This window comes from Narcine bancroftii, chromosome 9 (genome assembly GCF_036971445.1).
Source record: "Narcine bancroftii isolate sNarBan1 chromosome 9, sNarBan1.hap1, whole genome shotgun sequence".
Lineage (NCBI taxonomy): Eukaryota > Metazoa > Chordata > Chondrichthyes > Torpediniformes > Narcinidae > Narcine > Narcine bancroftii.
The window spans coordinates 1,298,859-1,321,721 of record NC_091477.1 but is presented as its reverse complement, the minus strand read 5'-3'; the positions used below and the strand labels follow the sequence as shown (position 1 = coordinate 1,321,721).

Here is a 22,863-nt window from a genome sequence, read left to right as displayed (position 1 = left end):
GAATGGCAGCGTGAGTCAGGCAAGGGGGGAGAATGGCAGCGCGAGTCAGGCAAGCGAGGGGGGGAGAACGGCAGCACGAGTCGGGCGAGGGGGAGGAGAACGGCAGCATGAGTCAGGCGAGCGAGGGGCGGGGAGAATGGCAGTGCGAGTCGGGCAGGTGGGGAGGGGGAGACTGGCAGCACAATTTGGGTTGGCTTAAATCTGGCTTTCCGAAATCCGGAACAATCCGAAATTCAGAACACAGTGTCCCTCAAGGGTTCCGGATAAAGGATCATGTACCTGTATTCCAAAATCCCCCATTATCATCAGCTAAAGCTCACTTGTTTACATCTCCTTTCTGTTAAAAAATGACAAATGAACATGCTTCACAAAGACATACATAGTGAAACTGACCTTTGTAATTATGCTTATGTGCTCAGCTTCAATTTGTCAAAATACTCAGTAGCTAATTCTAACCTTACACTGAGGCCTCCTTTGCTCACTCATCTCACTTTAAACATTTTGAATAAAAACGTTGAACCTTTAAGCAGTGGCTCTCAACCTTTTTCTTTCCACTCACATCCCACTTTAAGAAATCCCTATGTCATTAGTTCTCTGTGATTAGTAAGGGATTACTTAAGGTGGGATGTGGGTGGAAAGGGAAGGGTGAGAATCACTGTTCTGGACCCAATTGTTACTGAAATATTTTGCTTGAGAAAAATTATCATTGGCCCATTTCCTTTGGAGAAGTGAAACCGAGCACATAATGAGTTAATTAGGAATGATTAAAACAGGGGTTTTCAAACTTTTTCTTTCCACCCTCATCCCACCTTAAGCAAGCCCTTACTAATTACAAACACCTATAGCATAGGGATTACTTAAAGTGGGATGTGAGTGGAAAGAAAAAGGTTGAGAACCACTGTTTTATAGAATTCCCTTTTGCCTTACACAGTTACAAATGCTTTCTGTCTCTCGAGTCCAGCCACTTTGCAACAATCATCACCCAATCTATGTATTTCATCTCCATCCACCTTGGTGATACAAGACAAAATCCTTACCAAATCTACTATAGCCAGACTCCTTCCAATTACAATTTTTATTTTGTTTTCATTTCCATTGCTCTAGGACACTTTTCACATTAAATAATTTAAATAATTGTTTTTTTTAAATCATAGATATTGTAGCTGGAATGGAACAAAAATCATCCAGGCAAAAGTTACAGTATTGATAAAATTCACTATATTTATACACATTAATGCAAGCTAAAAGGGCTTACTTGCATGGCAGGATCCTGACCACATCATTAGATTTGTATCCCTCAATACAGACTGCACAGTGGTCAAATTCTGGATCAGTTTCCTGAAAAATGCAAAAAAATATAATTCAGTAAACATCTATAAATTATATTTAGCAAAAGGAATTCTAAACAAAATTGTTTTAATCTACATATTGACATACCAGGAAAAAGAATTGAAAAATGCTGATAGTCCCCTGTCGATGCAATCTTCTAAGGAAGTCCAGTGAGTGATAGAGCATGAAAACCAGCCCTTTGCCCAACTCATCCATGGTGAGTGTGGCCAGCATTTCATCCAAATCCCTCTAAACCTTCCCTACCTGTCTAAATGGTTTTTGAAATGTCATAGTTATACCCACTTCTACAACTACCATTTCAGTAGGGAGCAACACACTTTGCTTAAGTTTTATGGTTTAAAAGTGTTGAAATAAAAACAAAAAGCTGGAGAAACTCAGCATGTCAAACAGTATCCTTTATATAGCAAAAATGAAAAAACATAACCAACGTTTCGGGCTTGAGCCCTTCATCAAGGTCTGAAGGGCTCAAGCCTAAGGTATATAAAAGGATGTTACCAGGACTTGAAGAACTGACTTACTAGGAACGGTTAAACAAGTCAAGTCTTTATTCCCTGAAGTGCAGAAGAATGAGAGGAAATTTGATAGAGGGATATAAAATTATGATGGTTAAATCATGAGGGATAGAGAGAGAGAAATAGATAGGGAGAGTGTGGGTATGGAGCCCAGGGCAGGGGAATGCTCCTCTTGTATAATGTGGATTGTTAGGGAAGTCAGTAGTTTCCCTAATGACTACAAATGCAAGAAGTACATCCAGCTGATGCTCAAGACAAGCCATGTTAAGGTTTTGGAGCAAGTGGTGGATAAACTCCAGAGATTTTGGAGGCAGAAGGTGTGATAGATAGGAGTTACAGGGACACTATTACCCTAGGAGAAAGGAAGAGGGTAGATGGGTTACAGTTAGGAGAAGGAACAGGCAGACAGAGCAGGGCCCCCTTGGTGGGTGTCCCCCTGGAAAACAAGTATACCATTTTGGATACCATTGAGAGGATGACCTATCGGGTACAAGTGGCAATCAAGTCTCTGGCATGGAGTCTTATGCTGTGGCTAAAAAGGGAAGGGGGAAAAAGAGGCGAGCTGTAGTGATAGGAGATTCCATAGTTAGGAAGACAGATGAGAGGTGAGAGGTTCTCTGGAGGAGATTGTGAATCCTGGATGGTATGCAGCCTCTCTGATGCCAGGGTCTGGGATATCTCAGATTAAGTTTACGACATTCTCAGGTGGGAGGGGGAATAGCCAGATATTGTGGTCCACGTAGAGACCAATGATATAGGTAGGAAGGGTGAGGAGGTCCTACAAAGTTAGTTCAGGGAGTTAGGCGCTAGGGTGAAGAAGAGGACCTCCAGGTTAGTGATCTCAGGATTGCTTCCTGTGCCACGTGATGGAGAGGTTAGAAATAGGATAAAACAGCTTAACTTGTGGCTGGGGACATGGTGTGGTAGGGAGGGCTTCAGGTTTCTAGATCACTGGGCTCTGTTCCAGAGACGATTGGATCTGTATTGACAGGATGGATTGTACCTGACCTGGAAGGATATTAATATCCTTGCAGTAGGTTTGTTAGTCTTGCCTCAATGGGTTTGCTTTTCAATATTTTTATTCATTTAATTTAGCAAATGTTACATAGGTAAATAAACATGAACAGAACACTAATCAAATTTATGATACTAATAACTGTAATGACAAAACCTATGTTACATTTTTTAAAAAGTTCATGCAAAAAGAAAGAAAAATCATCTAGCTAATCTACAAATTCAACCCCCTACCTACAGAGATTGTTGTAGTCCACTATCTGATAATTACCAGAAAAATAAACAATGAGGTCAAGATCAAATATTAGTTCAGCCTACAAATTTGGGAAATAATTAAGAGAAGAACATCATATAATGTAAGAAATAAAGTTTCATTCATTACACTAGTGGAAGATCTAATTTCTTACTAAAGACAAACAAGCCATCGTATCAGACAGCCATTTAACGCGAGTGGGAGAGACAGCATCTTTCCATTTCATTCCTATGGCCCTTCTAGGAAGCAAAAGTGACTACATGAGATTGTGAAGAATTCAGTATCAGATTACTGTGCCCACTTATTCCAAACAAGGCAAAAAAAAAGGAGATGGAACCAAATTAATATTAACTAAAGATTTGTCTTTTCAAAGAACGTAACCAAAACATATGACACAATGAACCATCTTCAGTTTTACATTTATCACATTTAAAAATTAGGATGGAATTTAAGCCAATCAAGTTTTGAAACAGTGGACACAATGGACTACTTTAAATTGCAAAAATGAGTGTCTAGCACAGAGAGAAAATGAATGAACACATCTCAAAATAGAATCCCATTTAATCTCAGAAAATATTTGTTGGAAGTATCTGACAACAAAATGATCCGATTATCCGATGATCTAGAAGCAGAGAAAGGTAAAGGAGCTCCAAGTATTGAAATAATGGAGAGTTTTTTCAGTCGATATAATTTTTAAGTTAATCCAACGTGAAGGACCCAAAAGGATCTCAGCTTGATGGGTTTAAACTAGATTTGCAGAGGGAGAGGAACCAAAATGTTAGAGCAGTTAGTGAGGAGGAAGAGGAGGAGAATAAAGGTCATGTGAAGACAGCATGACAGAAATCACAGGTTTGTTCATGATAGAAATTTTCTCAGGTATATTTATTTTAATGCAAGTAATGTCATGGGGAGAAGGCAGGGGAGAGGGGCTGAGTGGGAGAATGGATCAGCTCATGATAAATGGTAGAGCGAACTTGACAGGCTGAATGGTCTACTTCTGCTCCTTTATCTTAAATGCTGTAATTGCAACTGCCCCTACCACCTTCTCTGGAAGCTTCGAGATATTCATTGACCTCATGTTCAAAACTTATCTCCTTTAAATGTTTCCCCTCTTACCTTAAAATTGTGGCCGAGTCAAATTCAAGACTCCCCAGCACTGGGAAAAACATTCCATCCATCCTATACTATGCCCCTCACAGAAGGTTATCAGGCAGTTTCCTATCAGGCAGGCCTATCCAATCCATCCTGATAACTATATTCCAGGCTTTCTCTCTCTATGAAACAAGGATATTCAATTCCTCCTTCACCACTCTATCCACCTGTGTCACAACTTTTAGGGAGCTGTGGACTTCCATTTCCTTTGTACATCAATGCTCCTAAGGACCCTGCAATTTACTCTGTATGTCCTATCAGAATTTGACTTCCCAAAATGCATGTCCTCATACTTGACTGCGCTAAATTCCATCTACCAGAGCTCCACCCAACTTTCTAGTTCATCTACGTTAGAGTCATGAACAGGTTCTTTGGCCCAGCTACGACTCTCCCAATTTTCATGTTGTTTGCAAACCTTCAAATTAGATCACTTATATTTTCAACCAAGTCATTTGTATTTATTACAAACAATATAGGTTTGACAATTACTCCCTGCAAAAATACCATTTGCTCCCGATTTCTCGTCAGAAAGCCCATCACCAAGCCAATTATAACCAGACCAAGTTCAGTCTCACCGTGTGCTCTCTCTCTCTCTCTCTTCAGTAAATCATATACAGATTGATGACTACTTTGCACAACAGCTCTCAAAGGTAAAACACGAAAATCTGTCAACACCTTGGCTGAAGTAAAAACACACAATGCTGAAGAAATTCACCAGGTCCTTTATAAGCCCGAAACATTGGTTCTGTATTTTTACCTTTGCTATAGAGAGGACACTATTTGACCTGCTGAGTTTCCCCTGCATTGTGTGTTTTTAATTCTCACAGGCATGCCTGATTTTCAAGTCAGCTATTGCTTTAATTCTCCACCTTCAATTTGACCTACACTGCTCCTCCAACAATGCACAATGTAAGCTTCATCTTCCCTTTTGGCAATCTGCAGTCCTACAGACATATTAAATTTAAAACCTAGTCACCGCCTTATATTATCTCTTCACATTGTGACTATATCAAATTGATTTTTTTCCCTTCTTCTGTTTCCAAATGTAATTTTTGAATACAATTATAAGAATGACAACTTTTATCTGCATTCTATCAGACAGTCTCTGATTTCTCCACCCATCTCCCTCTCTGCTACTTAAGACGGGTTGGTTTTCTCACTTTTCCAGTTCAGATTGATTCATAACCTGAATTATTGAATATTTTTCATTTGCTGCTTGACCTATCAAGAGCTTGTGGCATTTTCTCTTTTAATTTTGGTCTGCCAGCACCTTCAATTTTTTGCTCCAGTTCTCTGATGGATCACTAGGCCTGATGTTAAATTATTAAAATGTTGCAGACCAACACTGTGTCAGCTGATCCTAAAGAATATGACACCTGCTTTCCAGGGAATAGAGAGGAAAGAGAAAGGCTGCTGTGCTCACTTGGAACTTTTTCAGCAGCTCTTTCTAATGTTTCTTCTTTGGCTTGGCTTCGCGGACGAAGATTTATGGAGGGGGTAAATGTCAGCTGCAGGCTCGTTTGTGGCTGACAAGTCCGATGCGGACTTTACCAGCTAATGATCTGGTGAGACACACTGTGATTGTGAGAAGGATCAAAATGTTAATACACCATCAGGTTCACATTTTTTTTGACATGCCTGCCCTTCACCCCAGCTCCAGAGTTCAACAACAGTAGGGAGGCAATATCTTCACTTGATGAGCTGCCAGTAGAGGTGGTGAATACGGGTTCAATCTCAACACTTAAGAAAAGACAGGACTTGTACATGGATGGGAGGTGTATGAAGGGATATGGTCAAGTGCAGGTGAAAGGGACTGGATAGAATAACTGATTGGCAATGACAACATGGGCCAAAGGGCCTGTTTCTGTGCTTCTCTGGTTCTAAAGTGGGTGGTGTCTGAGGTAACAGACAATGATGGAACTCCAAACAGGTCAAAAAATAAAGCAGAGCTAATATTTCAGTCATCAGCAGGTTACTGTTAAAAATCACAGCTTTCTCTCTCCACCAATGCAACCTGCTTCAGAGAATGTCTAGCCAAGTCTTTTTGAGATGATTCATGGGCTTGTAAATATTTGGAAAAGCAGACCAAGCAAATATAAAGAAAATGATCAATTTTGTCATTCATCTTACACTATATACGAGATTCACTGAGTTTATGATTTCACTAAACCCTCATCTATGTGAGCATTTAATCACACTTCCAAGTATGCCTCAACACTTATAACCAATAAAACACAGTGAAGTGTTACGTTATTTCTAAGCAGCTGGAAAGTACCAGAAATTAAGTTTTTAAACAGGTGCCAGCCTCAACTTAGTCACAGTGCAAAACCACGAATCGGAAAGTTGTGGGTTTATCATGTGCTGCTCTCAAAACAGGCACAGAATACAGATGACTGCACACTGCTTAACTTTCAGGTGAAATGTTAAACTCGTCTTGGTCTAAGTGGGACATTTAAAGGATGCTTTTTGAAATCAAATATTTGTGTGTGTGTGTTGTTTAAAACATACAATGTGAAACTTATTTAATTACTATTTAAGTAATCTAGCTATGCAATCTGCCTCCCATGTTTCTTTTTTTTAAATATTTTATTTAAAATTTTTCGATACATGCATTTAATAAACAATTATACAAAACAATAAATGTTTAAATTTAAGAACATTTTGATCATTACATGATGGTTATAAGCCCTCCCATCCCCCAAAAAATTATAAGTAATATAAAGAAAAATAAAAATAGCTTCATGGATTACTCAGAGGGTCACTTCCCAACACACAGGACTCCAGCAAGGTTTATACGATCAATTTAGGGAAGAAGATTAACGCAGGTCTCAAGAGGATGGAAGAACCACTACATATTTATACCAAAAATTTGCATATAGGGGCTCCAAATTTGCAGATATACACTATATTTATTTCTCAAATTTTATGTAATTTTCTCCAAGCCAATAAAGCATTGAATTTCTGCATTCTATCTTCTCATCGTCAAGTGTGAATCTGATTTTCAGGTCACTGAAATACACTTCCTTGCCACCACGAATACCATTTTAACAAATTTCATTTGATATATTGCTAGTTTCAACTTAGGTCTAGTTCCTTCTATATTTCCCAATAAAAATAAATCTGGGTTTTGTGGAAATAAAATACCTGTTCTAAGAAATTCTCTAAATCCACCCAAAAAGGCTTTACCTTGGGACATGAACAAATTGAATGCAAGAAAGTTCCTACCTCTTCATCATACCTAAAACACTGATCTGATAAATCTGATTTCTTTTTATTCAATGTTTGTGGTTCAAATATAGCTGATATAAAAAATGAATTGAACTAATGTATATCTTACATTAATAGTATTTGTCAAACAATCTCAGAGATCTGACCATCTTTGCTCATCAATTGTAATATTCAAATTCAACAGTCTAGATTTATGCACTCCCTGTTTAGTAGTTTCCCTTTGTAATAAAAGATACATTGCAGAAGTAAATTTCTTAATATTTCCTCTCCTAATAAGAGTTTTGACTTCACCACAGGTAGATATCAGCAATGCTGGACCTAACTTTTCCCTCAAATATTCTCTCAAATGAAAAAAAAAATCACAGAAAAGAGTTTTATTAATTATTGTGCATTTATTCCTTTAATTGTTTAAATGACACCAGTAGGCCTTGTTCATAACAATTTTCAATATTTTAATAACTTTACTAAACAAAATATTTAAAATTGAATTGTACTTTGAGAAAGGTACAAGAGTTTTGATTGAAAGGTATCTTGGGCAATATCCTTCCTTTTGTTCCAGTTTCATCATTTACCTTGTTCCAAATAATAGCCAAGTGTTTTCATAATTGGTGTTTCTTTAACACCAGTTATTGATTTTGAGTCCCATTTATTTATCAATTCCTCTGCTAATTTCTCTCCTATTTTATCCAATTCTATTTTATCCCACATTGGTTTTTCTACTCCTTCAAAAAAAGTACTAAATCTTATTTGAGCCACTTGGCAATAATTCTTAAAGTTAGGAAACTAGGTCTCCCAGTTATATTTCCATGTTAAACTTTCTATAGAAACTCTTGACATTTTTCGTTTCCAAAGAAATTTCTTTATATGTTTATTTAATTCTTGAATAAACTTTTGTGGTAATAATATAGGTAAGGTTTGAAAAAAAATTGGATTCTTGGGAACATTTCATCTTAATAACTCTTCCTGCTATAAAATCATCAATTTTTCTTTCAAAATCTTCTTCAAACTTTAAGTAATGGCAAATAATTCAATTTATATACTTTTTTTAAAGATTAGTATCTACATGAATCCATGAAGATTTAATCCCATCTTTTGGCCACTTAAATTGAGAATTTATTTGACAATGTCTATAATCTCCTTCCATAGGGGACACAATTTCACTTTTATCCCAATTTATTTGATAACCAGAAATCTTACTATATTCTACCAAATTGAAATGTAATTTTCGTAAGGAAATTTCAGGTTCTGTCAAATATATTAAAACATCATCTGGAAATAAACTAATTTTATGCTCTTCTTGACTAATCTTAAATCCTTTAATTTCCAAATCTCTCCTATTTGCCTCTGATAGTGGATCAATGGCTAGTATAAATAACACTGGAGATTTTGTCAGTTGGAATGGGGCAGATATTTCTCCATTAGTCACTACTTTAGCTTTGGGATCACTATATAATGCCTTAAACCCATTTATAAAAGTTTGGCCAAACCCAAATTTATCCAAAACCTTAAACAAAAAGTCCCACTCCAATCTATCAAATGCTTTTTGTGCATCTAAAGCCACAGCAACACAAATCTTTTATTTTTTGTGCTAAATATATAATGCTCATTAATATAGCTATGTTGTCTGCTGCTTGTCTCTGAGAATGGTGACTGTGTGGAATGAGCTTCTGGGAGAAGTCGTGGCGGCAGGGTCAATTTTATCATTTAAGGAAAAAATTGGATAGGTATATGGATGGAAGGGGAATGGAGGGCTATGGGCAGAGTGCAAGTAGGTGGGGCTAGAGGAGAGTACTTAGTTCGATGTGGACTAGGAGGGCCAAAATGGCCTGTTTCCGTGCTGTAATTGTTATATGGTTTTATGAAGCCTATCTGGTCCATTTTTATTAGCTTCGATAATAATTTAGTCACTCTATTCACCAATATTTTAGCAAAAATCTTATAATCTGCATTCAATAATGAAATAGGTCTATAGATTGAAGGTTTTAAAGGGTGTCTTCCTTTTTTTGGTATCACTGTAATTATTACTGTTGAAAATGATTCTGGGAGAGTATGAGTTATTGATGCTTGATCCATTTCCATAAAAATGGGAATCAATAAAACTTTAAATTCTTTATAAGATTTGGGCAGAAAACTATCTTCTCCTAGAGATTTATTACTTTGCAATGGATGCATTGCCTCCTTCATTCCAGCTTTGTAAAATGAGCACTCAATTCTGATTGTCCTTCCATACTCAATCTAGGTAAATTTACCCCAGATAAATATATTTTATTTTCATCTTTTAAAGACTCTGATCTATATAATTTAGAATAGAAACTGAAAAGATTCATTTATTTCTTGATGTTTTCTCCCATGTTTCTTATATTAAAACACTTCAATAAGCACATTGCTAGTTATAAAGGGCATTGAAATGTTTTGAGTTTACTGAAGGAATAACACTGAAACAGTGCAATGGATTTTAGATTAATGTCTCACCTAAAAGATCATGTCTGCAAGCTGTGCAATCAGGAATGGACAGATAGTGGGGCCATTAACAGAGATATTTAGGATGTCACTGGCCACGGGGGTAGTGCCAAAGAATTGGAGGATTGCGCATGTGGTTCCGCTGTTTAAGAAAGGGTCCAAATGTAAACCTGGGAATTATAGGCCCGTGAGTCTGACGTCTGTGGTGGGCAAGTTGATGGAAAGTGTTCTGAGGGATGGTATTTACAAATATTTGGAGGTACAGGGATTGATAGGGTGTAATCAGCATGGTTTTGTCAGGGGTAGATCATGCTTGACAAACCTGATTGAGTTTTTCGAGGGGGTTACGAAAAAGGTTGATGAAGGGAAAGCTGTGGATGTTGTCTATTTAGACTTTAGTAAAGCTTTTGACAAAGTTCCCCACAGGAGATTAGGAAAAAAGGTGGAGGCATTAGGTATAAATAAGGAGGTAGTGAAATGGATTCAGCAATGGTTGGATGGGAGGTGTTAGAGAGTAGTGGTGGAAAATTGTTTGTCCAATTGGCGGCCAGTGACTAGTGGAATTCCTCAGGGATCGGTCCTGGGTCCACTATTGTTTGTTATATATAGTAACGATCTGGAAGTAGGGGTTTGCAAGGGATAAGCAAGTTTGCAGATGATACAAAGATTGGTGGTGTTGTGGACAGTGAGGAAGATTACCGTAGATTAAAAGGTGATTTAGGAAGGCTAGAGGTGTGGGCTGAGAAATGGCTGATGGAATTTAATACAGATAAGTGTGAGGTGTTACATTTTGGAAAGGCAAATCTAAATAGGTCATATGCATTAAATGGTAGGCTATTGAGATGTGCAGAGCAACAAAGGGATGTAGGAGTGATGGTAAATAGTACCCTCAAGGCTGATACTCAGGGAGATGGTGTGGTGAAGAAGGCATTTGGAATGTTGGCCTTCATAAATCGGAGTATTGAATTCAAGAGTAGGGAGGTTATGATGAAATTGTACAAGGCATTGGTGAGGCCAAATTTGGAGTACTGTGTACAGTTTTGGTCACCAAATTATAGGAAAGATATAAACAAAATAGAGAGAGTGCAGAGAAGGTTCACGAGAATGTGGACTGGATTTCAAGGTTTGAGTTACAGGGAAAGGTTGTGCAGACTAGGGCTTTTTTTCTCTGGAGCGTAGACGATTGAGGGGGGACTTGATAGAGGTGTTTAAGATTTTAAAAGGGACAAACAGAGTAAATGTGGATAGGCTTTTTCAATTAAGAGTGGGAGAGATTCAAACTAGAGGGCATGGTTTAAGATTGAAGGGGGAAAATTATAAGGGGAACATGAAAGGAAATTTCTTTATGCAAAGGGTGGTGGGGATGTGGAATGAGCTTCCGGCAGACGTGGTCGAGGCGGGATCATTGGTTATCTTTAAGGATAGACTGGATCGTTACATGGAGAGGAGAGGACTGGAGGGGTATGGACCGGGTGCTGGTCAGTGGGACTAGGAGGGTGGGGATTTGTTACGGCATGGACTAGTAGGGCCGAACTGGCCTGTTCTGTGCTGTAAGTGGTTATATGGTGCCAGCTGAGCTAAAATGATACTGTGAAACCACGCAGGGTGCAAGCAAAACCATTTCCTTCATCACCACTCAAATCGCAATCATATTCAACCGCAAGTAAACAGATTCTTCAACCCATTTTGCTCATGCCTGTCTCATTTCCTCGCATTCAGTCCAGATCTAAACCTTTCTTGTTCATGCACCTGTCTAAATCTCTTTTAAACATAACAATTGTCCCCTCCTCTATCACTTCCTCCAGCAGATCATTCCATACTGTATATCCACCATGCTCTGTGAAGGTGTTCCACACATCCCTTTCAAATCTTTTTTTCTTACATTAAATATATTTTAGGTTTATCAACCACGCTAAGTAAAATGACAACATCGTTATCCAGGCTGTAAAAATGCTTGACAAATAACAGTGGATTCAATACTGAACAGCACAAAGGTCCAGGAGCCTGAAGATGAGCACCCAGTGGCACAAGGACAGCTTCTTCCCCTCTACCATCAGATTCCTGAATCAGCACTGAGCCCCAGACACGACCTCAGTTTATCCTATTTTCTCACACTATTTATTTATTTTTGAAATATTTGCACCTCTGACGCTGCTGCAAATCAACAAATTTCATGACATATTCATGACAATAAATTCTGAGTTGGATTCTGATCCCTGTGAAACCCCACTAGTCACAGGCCATCAATCTGAGTAAACCACCTTCCACTGCCACCCTCTTTCTCCTACCATCAAGCCAATTCTCTATCCAATTTTCCAGAACACTCTGGATCCCTTGCAATCTGATCTTCTAGGCCAGCCTACTCTGTGGGACCTCTCAAAGACCTTGCTTGAGTAAATATAGGCTCTATCTACCATCCTACCATGATCAATCTTCTTGGTCACTCGCTCAAAAAACTCCATCAAGTTTGTGAAATACAATTTTCCATACACAAAGTTATTCTGACAATCCCTGAACAGACTTTGGCTTTCTAAATCCAAGTAAATCTATGAATCAGAATTTTCTTTTAACTAGATCACAGAGAAAGAATACTTTCTGTAGAAAGTGGTACAGAAATCTGCTGCTATTGCCATCAAGAACCAAATATATAAATAGTAGTCTTAAAGAATGTCGGAATGTTGCGGATGTGGAAATATTTTTAAACATGAAATCATCTTTGGGATTTCATGTTGATGGTTGTAATGTGCAGTAGTCTGGAACAACAGTGACTTTGTAGATGAGTAATCTTGCATCAAAGTCATAATTCACCGAAACTGCTGTGAATGATATCTATGCCAACCAACAGTACCCACAATCTGTTGGTTCACATTCTTTCTACTTCTTCAGCATGAATGTTTTATGCACAAAGCGCAAGTTGACATCTGGGACCTGAACAACAGGAAAAACACACGGGTTTACCAACACAAGTGTTGAACCAATGTGAACTCACTTTCACTCATCTATCTCTTGCACACTCATCTGACAATGTTAAAACTGGCAGAGTGACAACCGCACAAACTTGTGGAGACAAGTCCTATCCTCACAGTGACAATGCGCCTACTGCATACAGTCTTGTGCTGCATCTTTGCCAGATTATGATGCTATGATATGAGAGTCGGTTGTCATACATACAGATAGACTGAAATTCTAGCTTACTGCAGCCGCCCAAGTATGCAAGATACGCCAACTACAATAGAATAAATTAAATCAATATAATGCACCACGAGATAAAAAAAAGAGATAATACATCAGAAAGGTCAATAAATATTCACAGTTGCAATTAGTGCAAAAAGCAGTGCAGCACAGGAACAGGCCCTTCAGCCCACATACTCGTGCAGAAAATAATGTCCAAATCAAACTAAAACTCTGCTGCCCACACCTGATGGACATCCTTCCATTCCTTGTGTGTCTTTCTAGAAGCCTTTTAAGTTCTACTATGGGATCTGCTTTCTCCATTACTTCTGGCAGCCCGTTCCAGGCACCTATCTCTCATGTGTTTAAAAAGATTCTTGCTCCGAATCTTCCTTCAACTCTCTCCCCCTCCCACCTCTCAGAGGATGAGAGTGACTTAATAGAGGTCTATAAGATTATGAGAGGCATTGATAGGATGGACAACCAGCACCTTTTCCCCAGGATGGCAATGAGTAAAGTTCAGGGAGACCTCAGAGGTAGGTTTTGTACAAAGAGAGTATGGGTACCTGGAATGCATTGCTGGGTGTGGTGGTATAGGCTAGTACAATAGAGACATTTTAAGACTTCTGGACAGGCACAACATTGATGTCAGAAAACATCCCACCACTGATGTGAGACTTATGGCCTCCAATTTCCTAGTTGTCCCTATTTCTCTTTTTTAACAAAGGTATAGCATTAGATACTCTCCAGTCCTCTGGGGCCCTGTCTGTTGCTAGTGAGGATGCAAACTTTGCCAAGGCCCCTGCCATCTCTGCACTGGCCTTTCTCAATAACCTGGGATAATTCCCATCAGGTGCTGCTCCTCAGAAGACCCAGTACCACCTCTTTTTTGATCTCAAAATCCTTAACTTTAATGTTCTGCATGTTAATCTCCTTATCGCTATCCTCTATGTCAATCACATCTTCCAGCATGTGGCCTGTAGCCTTTCACCTGGATGATTCAAGTGCACATCCAGGCATTCCTTAAATTCTGTCAGTGACCCAGCTTCCACTACTCTCTCATTCCAGGTGCATCAAATCATCTCAAATTCTTTTCCCCTTACCCTAAATCTGTGTCTTTACTTTAATTCACCTCTGTCTCCCAGAGTGGGAGAGTCTAGGAGAAGAGGGCACTACTTCAGGATTAAAGGGGATCTGCATAGAACAGAGATGTGGAGGAATTTCTTCAGTCAGAGGGTGGTAAATTTGTTGACACAGGCAACTGTGGAGGCCAAGTCATAAATAAACATTTCCCACAGTGGCATTTTCTCCCCTTTCCACCCCCCTCCCTCCTTCCAACCCCCCCCCCCTCCAAACCCATTAAACATTCAACATATACAAAACAATAAAACCACTAAACAATGTCATCACACAATGAAAATAAACAAGAAAATTGTGTCATCTACTTTTACACACTGGATCAGGCCATTTTGTCTTCTTCTCATTTTATCATTTTAGGGGGTGGAAGTCTGCGGTAGGCCCTCTCTGTTGTGTTCCATGTATGGTTCCCAAATTTGTTCAAACAATGTGACTTTATTTTTTTAATTATATGTTATTTTTTCCAATGGAATACATTTATTAATTTCTATGTACCATTGTTGTACTCTCAGGCTCTCTTCTGATTTCCAAGTTGACATAAAACATTTCTTTGCTACAGCTAAGGCTATCATAATAAATCTTTTTTGTGCTTCATCCAGTTTGAGGCCTAATTCTTTACTTCTTATATTACTTAGAAGAAAGATCTCTGGATTTTTTGGTCTGTTGCTTTTTGTGATTTAATTTAATACCTGATTTAGATCTTCCCAAAACGTTTTCACTTTCTCACATGCCCAAATTGCATGTACTGTTGTTCCCGTTTCCTTCTTACAACGAAAACATCTGTCTGATACTGTTCAGTCCCATTTGTTTAACTTTTGGGGCATGATATATAGCCTGTGTAACCAATTATATTGTATCATGCGTAACCTCATATTTATTATATTTTTCATAGTTCCAGAGCATAACTTTTCCCAAATTTCATTTTTTATCTTTATGTTTAAATCTTTTTCCCACTTTTGTTTAGGTTTATAGCTTAGTTCATCATTTTCCTTCTCTTGCAGCTTGATGTACATGTTTGTTATAAATCTTTTATTTATCATTGTGTCTGTAATCACATATTCAAAGCTGCTTCCTTCTGGTAATCTCAATCTGCTTCCCAATTTGTCCTTTAAGTAAGTTTTCAGTTGATGGTATGCAAACATTGTACCATGAGTTATACCATATTTGTACTTCATTTGTTCAAATGTTAATAAATTATTTCCCAAAAAAACTATTTTCTATTCTTTTAATTCCTTTTCTCTCCCATTCTCTAAAGGAAAGGTTATCTATTGTAAAAGGGATTAGTTGATTTTGCATCAATAATAATTTATTTTGATAGTCAATAATTTGTTTTTTTCCTTTCTACTTGAATCTTCTTCCATATGTTGAGTAAATGGTGCAGTACTGGTGAATTTCTAGATTGCTCCAGTTTTTCATCCCACTTGTATAGTATATGTTCTGGTACCTTCTCCCCTATTTTCTCTAGCTCTATCCTGGTCCAATCTGGTTTTTCCCTTGCTTGATAAAAATCTGATAGATATTTGAATTGTGCTGCTCTATAATAATTCTTTAAGTTTGGTAGCTGCAAACCACCTTGTTTGTACCATTCTGTTAATTTATCTAGCGCTATCCTCAGTTTCCCCCCTTTCCATAAGAATTTCCTTATTATTCTCTTTAGTTCATTGAAGAATTTCTCTGTTAAGGGAATTGGTAACGATTGAAAAAGGTATTGTATCCTTGGGAAGACATTCATCTTAATGCAATTTACCCTCCCTATCAGTGTTAGTGGTAAATCTTTCCAATATTCTAAGTCATCCTGTAATTTCTTCATTAATGGCTGATAATTTAATTTGTATAGATGGCCTAGATTATTATCTAATCTAATACCTAGGTATTAGATTGCTTATGTTTGCCATTTGAATGGTGATTCTTTTTTTAAATTCTGTATAATCCATATTATTCATTGGCATCGCTTCACTTTTATTTGTGTTGATCTTGTACCCCGATATTTCTCCATGTTCCTTCAATTTCTTATGTAGTTCTTTTATTGATATTTCTGGTTCTGTTAAGTAAACTATGATCTCATCTGCAAATAAACTGATTTTATACTCCTTCTCCTTTATTTTTGTCCCATTTATTTTATTTTCTGTTCTTATCAGTTCTGCCAATGGTTCTATTGCGAAAGTGAACAGTGAGGGAGATAATGGACATCCCTGCCTAGTTGACCTACTTAATTTAAATTGGTTTGATACATATCCATTGTCATTGGGTATATTTAAGGCAGAGATTGATAGTTTATTGATTAGCCAAGCGCATCAAAGAGAGAAGGCCTGGCAGTAGGGCTGAGTGGGAAAATGGATCAGATCATGATTAAATGGCGGGGAAAACGTGATGGGTTGAATAGCCTATGCCTTATAATAAGGAAAACAACTTCCTGCAGCTATCCTATCTATACCCCTCATAGTTTTACATAATTCACTCAGTATTCCCCATAACCTCCTCTACTCCATAGAAAACAGAACTTGTCTCTCCACTCTCTTCTCATAACTCCATCCCAGGCAACATCCTCGTGAATCCCTTCGGCACCATCAGATTTCAGAGTCAGATTTATTGTCAGAGTACATACATGACATCACATAGAACCCCAAGATTTATTTTCCTGCGGGCCAGGCAGAATTACCACTTATTGGCAGTGCAGAAAAATTGTACTCAGCATACACATGTAAACAAATAAAGAAAAGCAAACTGATAACAAATGTAAACAAGCTGACTGAGCAATACAGAAAGAATTTTAAAAAATCAATAAAGTGCTCAAGTGTGAGTCCTTGAACGAGTCCCTGATTGAGTTTGTTGGTGAGGAGTCTGATGGTGGAGGGGAAGCAGCTGTTCCTGAACATGGTGGTGCATCCATCCACACGTCCATCACATCCATGCTATTGCAGATCATGCAGTATTTCAGCTGAGGTCTAAACCAATGTTTTATGTTCAAGAGTAATCTTCTGCTCTAGTGTTTAATGCTCTAACTCACACATGTCAAATTCTGGCCCACGGGCCAAATTTGGCCCGCGATATAATTATATTTGGCCCGCAAGATCATTTCAAAAATGTATTATAGGTGGCCCGCCCTGCAGCGAGAGCCGATGCTGTTTTTTGGTAATGTCACCCCCACCATCCTCCCCCTTAATTGCACATCCTTCCCCACCCCCTAACTATCCCCTCCCCCCTAAAACCACCCCACTTAAAAGATGGCCAGAATATTCTCAAAAAGGAATCCAGAATGGTAAAGTTCCACAAACCTTCTGCTGGGAATCCTAACAACACCCGGGCATTAGATCCACGGGACGCGGAGGGAGCAAGAGTGTTGCAGGTTGACTGTGCAAACTTTGAGAACGGGGAAAACAAAATTGTAACACGAGAAGTCTGTCGATGTCATCAGCCGGCAAGCCAGTTGGAAGGCTCCCCGCACAAACAGTCACTTCTCCCACCTGTCGAGCGGTGCGGCGGATTGGCGAGCGTCTGTGATTTCCTGTCGGCGCGACGGACATGGCAGGCTGCGCACGGCCCCCGCTGTTCCACAAAGGCTGATCGGCAGCGCGCTGGGCCTGAGTGGGTGGGTAAGGAGGGATGGGCAGAGGGTGTAGGTGAGGAGTAATGGGCAGGGGAAGTTATGGCGGTGCGAGGAGCAGTTAGAGGGAGGGATGAATAGAAGGAGGGGTGGATAGGGAAGAGGTAAAAGGGGAGGGGCAGGGCGAGTAGGGGAGGGTGATTAGAGGGTGAGAGACGGGTAGAGGGAGGAACAGGTGGAGGGGAGAGGTAGTAGAGGGGCGTGTATAGGATGGGGTGGGTAGAGGCAGAGCGAGTGGAGTGAGGGGTGAGTAGAGGTTGGGTAAAGGACTGGTCAGGTAGAGGGATGGTGGGTCGAGGGTGAATCGAGGCCTAGAGCCTGAGGAGTGAGCAGGAAATGCTGAGTCCTGATGCAGGCCAAAATGGACACAGCCTGTGAATGCTAACTACATCTCCACAGGGACCAAATAGGTTTCCCTCAGGTCAAGCAAAGGGTGAACTTGAGCTACCTACTCCTGACCTGTAACATTATCCTCCTAAAGTTATATCCTAAAGTTTAACATTACATATGTTGAAAGAAGAGAAAACCTGCAGATGTTGTTGAAAATTTTCAATAAATATTTAGTTCGGCCCTCGACTTAGTCCAAGTTTTTAACTTTGGCCCTCCGTGAATTTGAGTTTGACACCCCTGCTCTAACTCGTGATGGCCAACATCCTACATGCACCTTTTACCACATTTTCTACCTGTGCTACCCCATTCAAGGATCCTTGGATTTACACACCAAGGACTCTCTGCTCTTCAACACCCCTGAGGACCCCTGAGGACCCCTGAGGACCCCTGAGGACCCCTGAGGAGAGTTTGCTGCTGATATCAGGGGAAAGGGGGTCATTTCTGTGATGTGCCATCGCTCCGAACGCTGCTCCGGTTTGCAGCGATGGCTCAGGGTGTGAGTGTGGGAGCAATGGTAGTCTTCCTTCCCATAATCCCCCATGCTGCTGGAATCGCTCTGCCAGCACCAGAGAGGTTCCAGCTGTGTGGGGGATTATGGGTAAGGAAAACAGCCATTGCTCCTGCACTCCCACATTGATCCATTGCCGTGAACTAGAGCAGCGCATCACGGCAGCAAAACCACTCTCCCCATTTACACCAGCGAGACGTCGCTTGGGCAGGGGGGAAATTACTGGGGGGGGGGGGGGATAGGTACCGACAGCTGGCGGAGGGGGATGGCGATTGACAACCGATACTTTTAGTGAGTGCGTGATGCATCACTCATCACGGGGGCAGGATCCCCTTAAATGGTGGCTTGGCGATTTGACAGGTAGGTCCAACTGTGACTTGACCCAGTAATTGCACCCGGATCCTGCAATTTGAAAACACCAACATTACAGGATCATAAACGTAATCAGGAAGTTTTGCCTAAACCATGATGTAACAGAAAGCGTGTTTGTTATGTTAATTAATCATAGAGAGGGCAAGAGCAAACTATGTTGTTCACAAGTCAAAGCGCTGTACAAAGGGAATTTTCAGCAATTTAGATTTCAGACGGCAACTTCCTCACCACATTGCTGGAAATTTACTCAAGGGCAGGCCCACGAAGAATGCTACTTGGGAATCAATTCCGAGCCTAAAATGCACCAAGGTAATGACAAATCACTAACATATCCACTATTAAACTTCTGGCTACATTTTATAAACTTAACAGGTCACCCTCAGCCTCCAATAGTCTGAGAGATCAACCCAACTTTGTCTAACCTCTCTTTTGAGCTCATACCCTTTAATTCAGGTACTATCCTGGTCAATCTTTTCTGTTCCCTTTCCAAAGCCTCCTTATTCTCACAGTAATGGAGCAACATTACTACATTATGATCTCTTTATACCTCTACCCAGTGCTTCACCCAATGAAGGCATGCATACCATAAAAATAAAAAGACAAAATTGCTGGAGGAACTCAGCAGGTCAGGCAGCACCTATAGGAGGTAAAAATATACAACCGACATTTCAGGCCTGAGTCTATGCTAGAGATGGCCAAACTTGCTTAATATAAGAGCCACATATGATAAACTTTAGATATTTGAGAGCCTCAACAATCACACAATCGCAAGCCATTAACACTACCATTGTGAGCACTGGCTTGTACGATTCCTGTCTCAGCCAACATATTTCCACAAGCCGCACATTATATGTCAAAGAGCCGCATGTGGCTCGCAATCAGCGGTTTGGCTGTATACAGACATTTGTGTTTCACTCCAAGCATACCATAGTGCCTTCTTTACCATCTTATCTACTTGCATGGCCACTTTCAAGAGAGCTATGGATTTAGACCTCAGTATAACCATGTTATTAAAGGTCATATTATTAACTGTATTTTCTCCCCTTACATTTGACCTTCCAAGTCCAACATTTCACACTTGCTTTGTTTAAACTCCATCTGTAATTTCTTTCTTATATCTGTAACTACTCTATGTTCTTGCATCTATGGTAAAGTTTGATTACTGTAATTTTGGTGTATTTTTAAAGTTGGTGACGCACCAACAGCAAGAATTTCAGAACATCTGTACATTGTAATTATGTATATGACAAATCTCACATCAAACATGGGCCGACAAAGTAAAATGGCACTAGGTATTGAAACTTGGCTTAGAACTGGGTGGGCAACCTTTGAATTTTTAATTTAGACCTACAGCATGGTTACAGGCCATTTCAGCCCACGAGTCCATGCCACCCAATTAACCTACACCCCCAGTATGTACTCATGGGCTGTTACCGTGCTGTATGTCTAAATTAAAAATTAAAAGGTTACTCACCCCTGGCTTAGTACAACACAAAAAAAATTGGCAACTGAAATTGTGTCAATATCACTACTTACCTTATCTCCTCTTTTAACTGTTCTTGTGGTTAACTTCTTGATTGCTTTATTGGCAACATCTCCCAAATGACGCTAGATTTATGCAAGTAAATAAAGAAAATTAGTTTAGGTTTTTACACTACCTAAACTGCAAAAAAACATCAACTTGCATTATTCTTCATAACATTTAAATTGCTTGGCTGATTGTGCAAGCTTGAATCATCCTCCAATAATGCAAAGTTACAAACAAGTAACAGCTGAAACCTTGTCTCAGAACTTTCATCTTGTATGTTTTTTAACAAAATATATTTACATATGTGCTGCACCGTATTTAACATATTAGGAAACGTTTCTGGAATGATACTGGATAGTGTAATATCTTGTTTTTCACACACTTCTCTGATCAGGAAACATTTAAGTACTACGTTTATTTTGGTCATTTTTCATAATTAATAAAGACACCAAATAAAATTTAGCTGTTCAGCCTCGTCTGGTTTATGGGAAAGATGAGAGAAATTTAATCTTCAGAACAGTATTTGAGTGTTCAGAGCATATGTAAATAGTTTTTAAAACTGTATAAAAGTGATAACCTGAAATATTAATCTACATTAAACTCTGGAACAGAACTGGGGGTGGAGGGTTGGGTTTAAATTAGCCACAGTTCATGTTATGATTAGCCTCAGAAATTTTTCATAAACTGTTTTCATAAACAAGTTCTGAGAAATGCAGGCAAACATTTTGGAATCATTAAAATGAAATAAAATGTAACAAGATGATGGGATGAACCAAGTACGGTAGGTTCAAATGCCATTCCTCAGCTACAATTATCTTGTGATCATACACAGAATTAACAATATAGAAACAAGATCAGTTCAGCAACATGGATTGGAGCCATGCCTTTCCATTCTTTGGGAAAATTATTGTCCACCAAGTTCACTGACTCATTTCTTTTAAAAAACAAAGATAACAATTTATTCCAGAAGGGTTCTTTTTTTTCCCGAATAAAATACATAACTTTCTAAAATTACAAAATTCTACTGGAGAAATTTGTCAGTTTAAAATGTTATGCTTTCAGGTTGAAAAGCTGGTCGATAAATACAACTAAAGTTCAAAAAGCAATCTTTAAATAAAGACTTGCTGGAAAATCTAAGAATTGCTTGTTGGGGAAGTTTCTTAGATTACACGGAGCAATGAATTTCCTTCCACTTTACAACCACAAATGAAGAACCCCTCTCAAGACATGATGAAGGTCTTAGGTCCGAAACGTCAGTTATTTATTTTTATCTTTGCTATATAAAGGACATTGTTTGACCTACTGAGTCTCTCCAGCATTCCATTTTTACTCTTCCACGCTCACTGTTGTATAGAGGCAACAAACCGAGGCTGGGAAACAGTAAAAAAAATCATGGCATATGCCTTTTTCCCAAATAAAAATTAGATGCGAGGCATAACACAGAAGGTATTTCCCTTCTGCATTAAATCTTCACAGCCATCACTAACAAACATTGCTGTTCTTTACGTTAAGGTAGATGATGCAAAAAGAGAAATGACAAATCATACCTCCTGGTAGCTAGAGTCACAACTGCCAAAAACAACCTATTTACATATTAAAATGCAAATGGCAGCTATTTGATCAATTAGTCCATCCTGATTCCCAACAGCTTTCTCAGCTTCCTTCTCATTTCCCTGTAGCTCTTCACTTATTCTCTCTCACATGTTGCTTTTTGATTTTCTATTTGCCATTTACCAACGCTAAATAATAGAAGCTCCTCGAGTCTTCAACACAACTTTCCCTGTGACCACATGGCTTTCTGCCAAGTGCACTGGTTTCCTTTAGCATCATAAAGATGTATTGCAGATTTTTTTGTTATAATTGTGGAGCTGTGGTAAAGGTTCCATTATTGTCACATAATACTACAATTAGAATGTAACCTACATGAAATTCTTTAACTTCGTTTACCATAAGGAAGACTGAGTCGCCACTTTGTCTAGTGCCCCTCACAGAAATGAGGCCCACGCGAGGATCAAATTCGTGACCCCGGTTTACAAGAACAGTGCTCTAACCATTGAGCTATCAGTGTGAGTGATTGGCAGATTGCCCTTTGATAGGAAATCCGCTTTAACCTATCCAGCAGAAAAGGCACTTTGTGGAAGGAAAGAATATGGAATCAGCCCATTTTCACTTCCTGTACACAAG

The 22,863-nt window shown here is 39.1% G+C and overlaps 1 protein-coding gene across 6 annotated transcripts in view; it reads right to left on the bottom strand.

Annotated features, from left to right (window-relative positions):
• Positions 1-22,863, bottom strand: part of LOC138743113 (E3 ubiquitin-protein ligase RNF130-like) — a 131,515-nt gene that overhangs the window by 76,147 nt on the left and 32,505 nt on the right. For all 6 annotated transcript variants that reach the window (XM_069897960.1, XM_069897959.1, XM_069897964.1 and 3 more), the window contains exons 3-4: positions 20,688-20,759; positions 1,256-1,338 (exon numbers count right to left, since the gene is read on the bottom strand). In XM_069897960.1, coding sequence (XP_069754061.1) covers positions 1,256-1,338; positions 20,688-20,759 — 155 coding nt within the window. The remainder of the gene's footprint in view (positions 1-1,255; positions 1,339-20,687; positions 20,760-22,863) is intronic.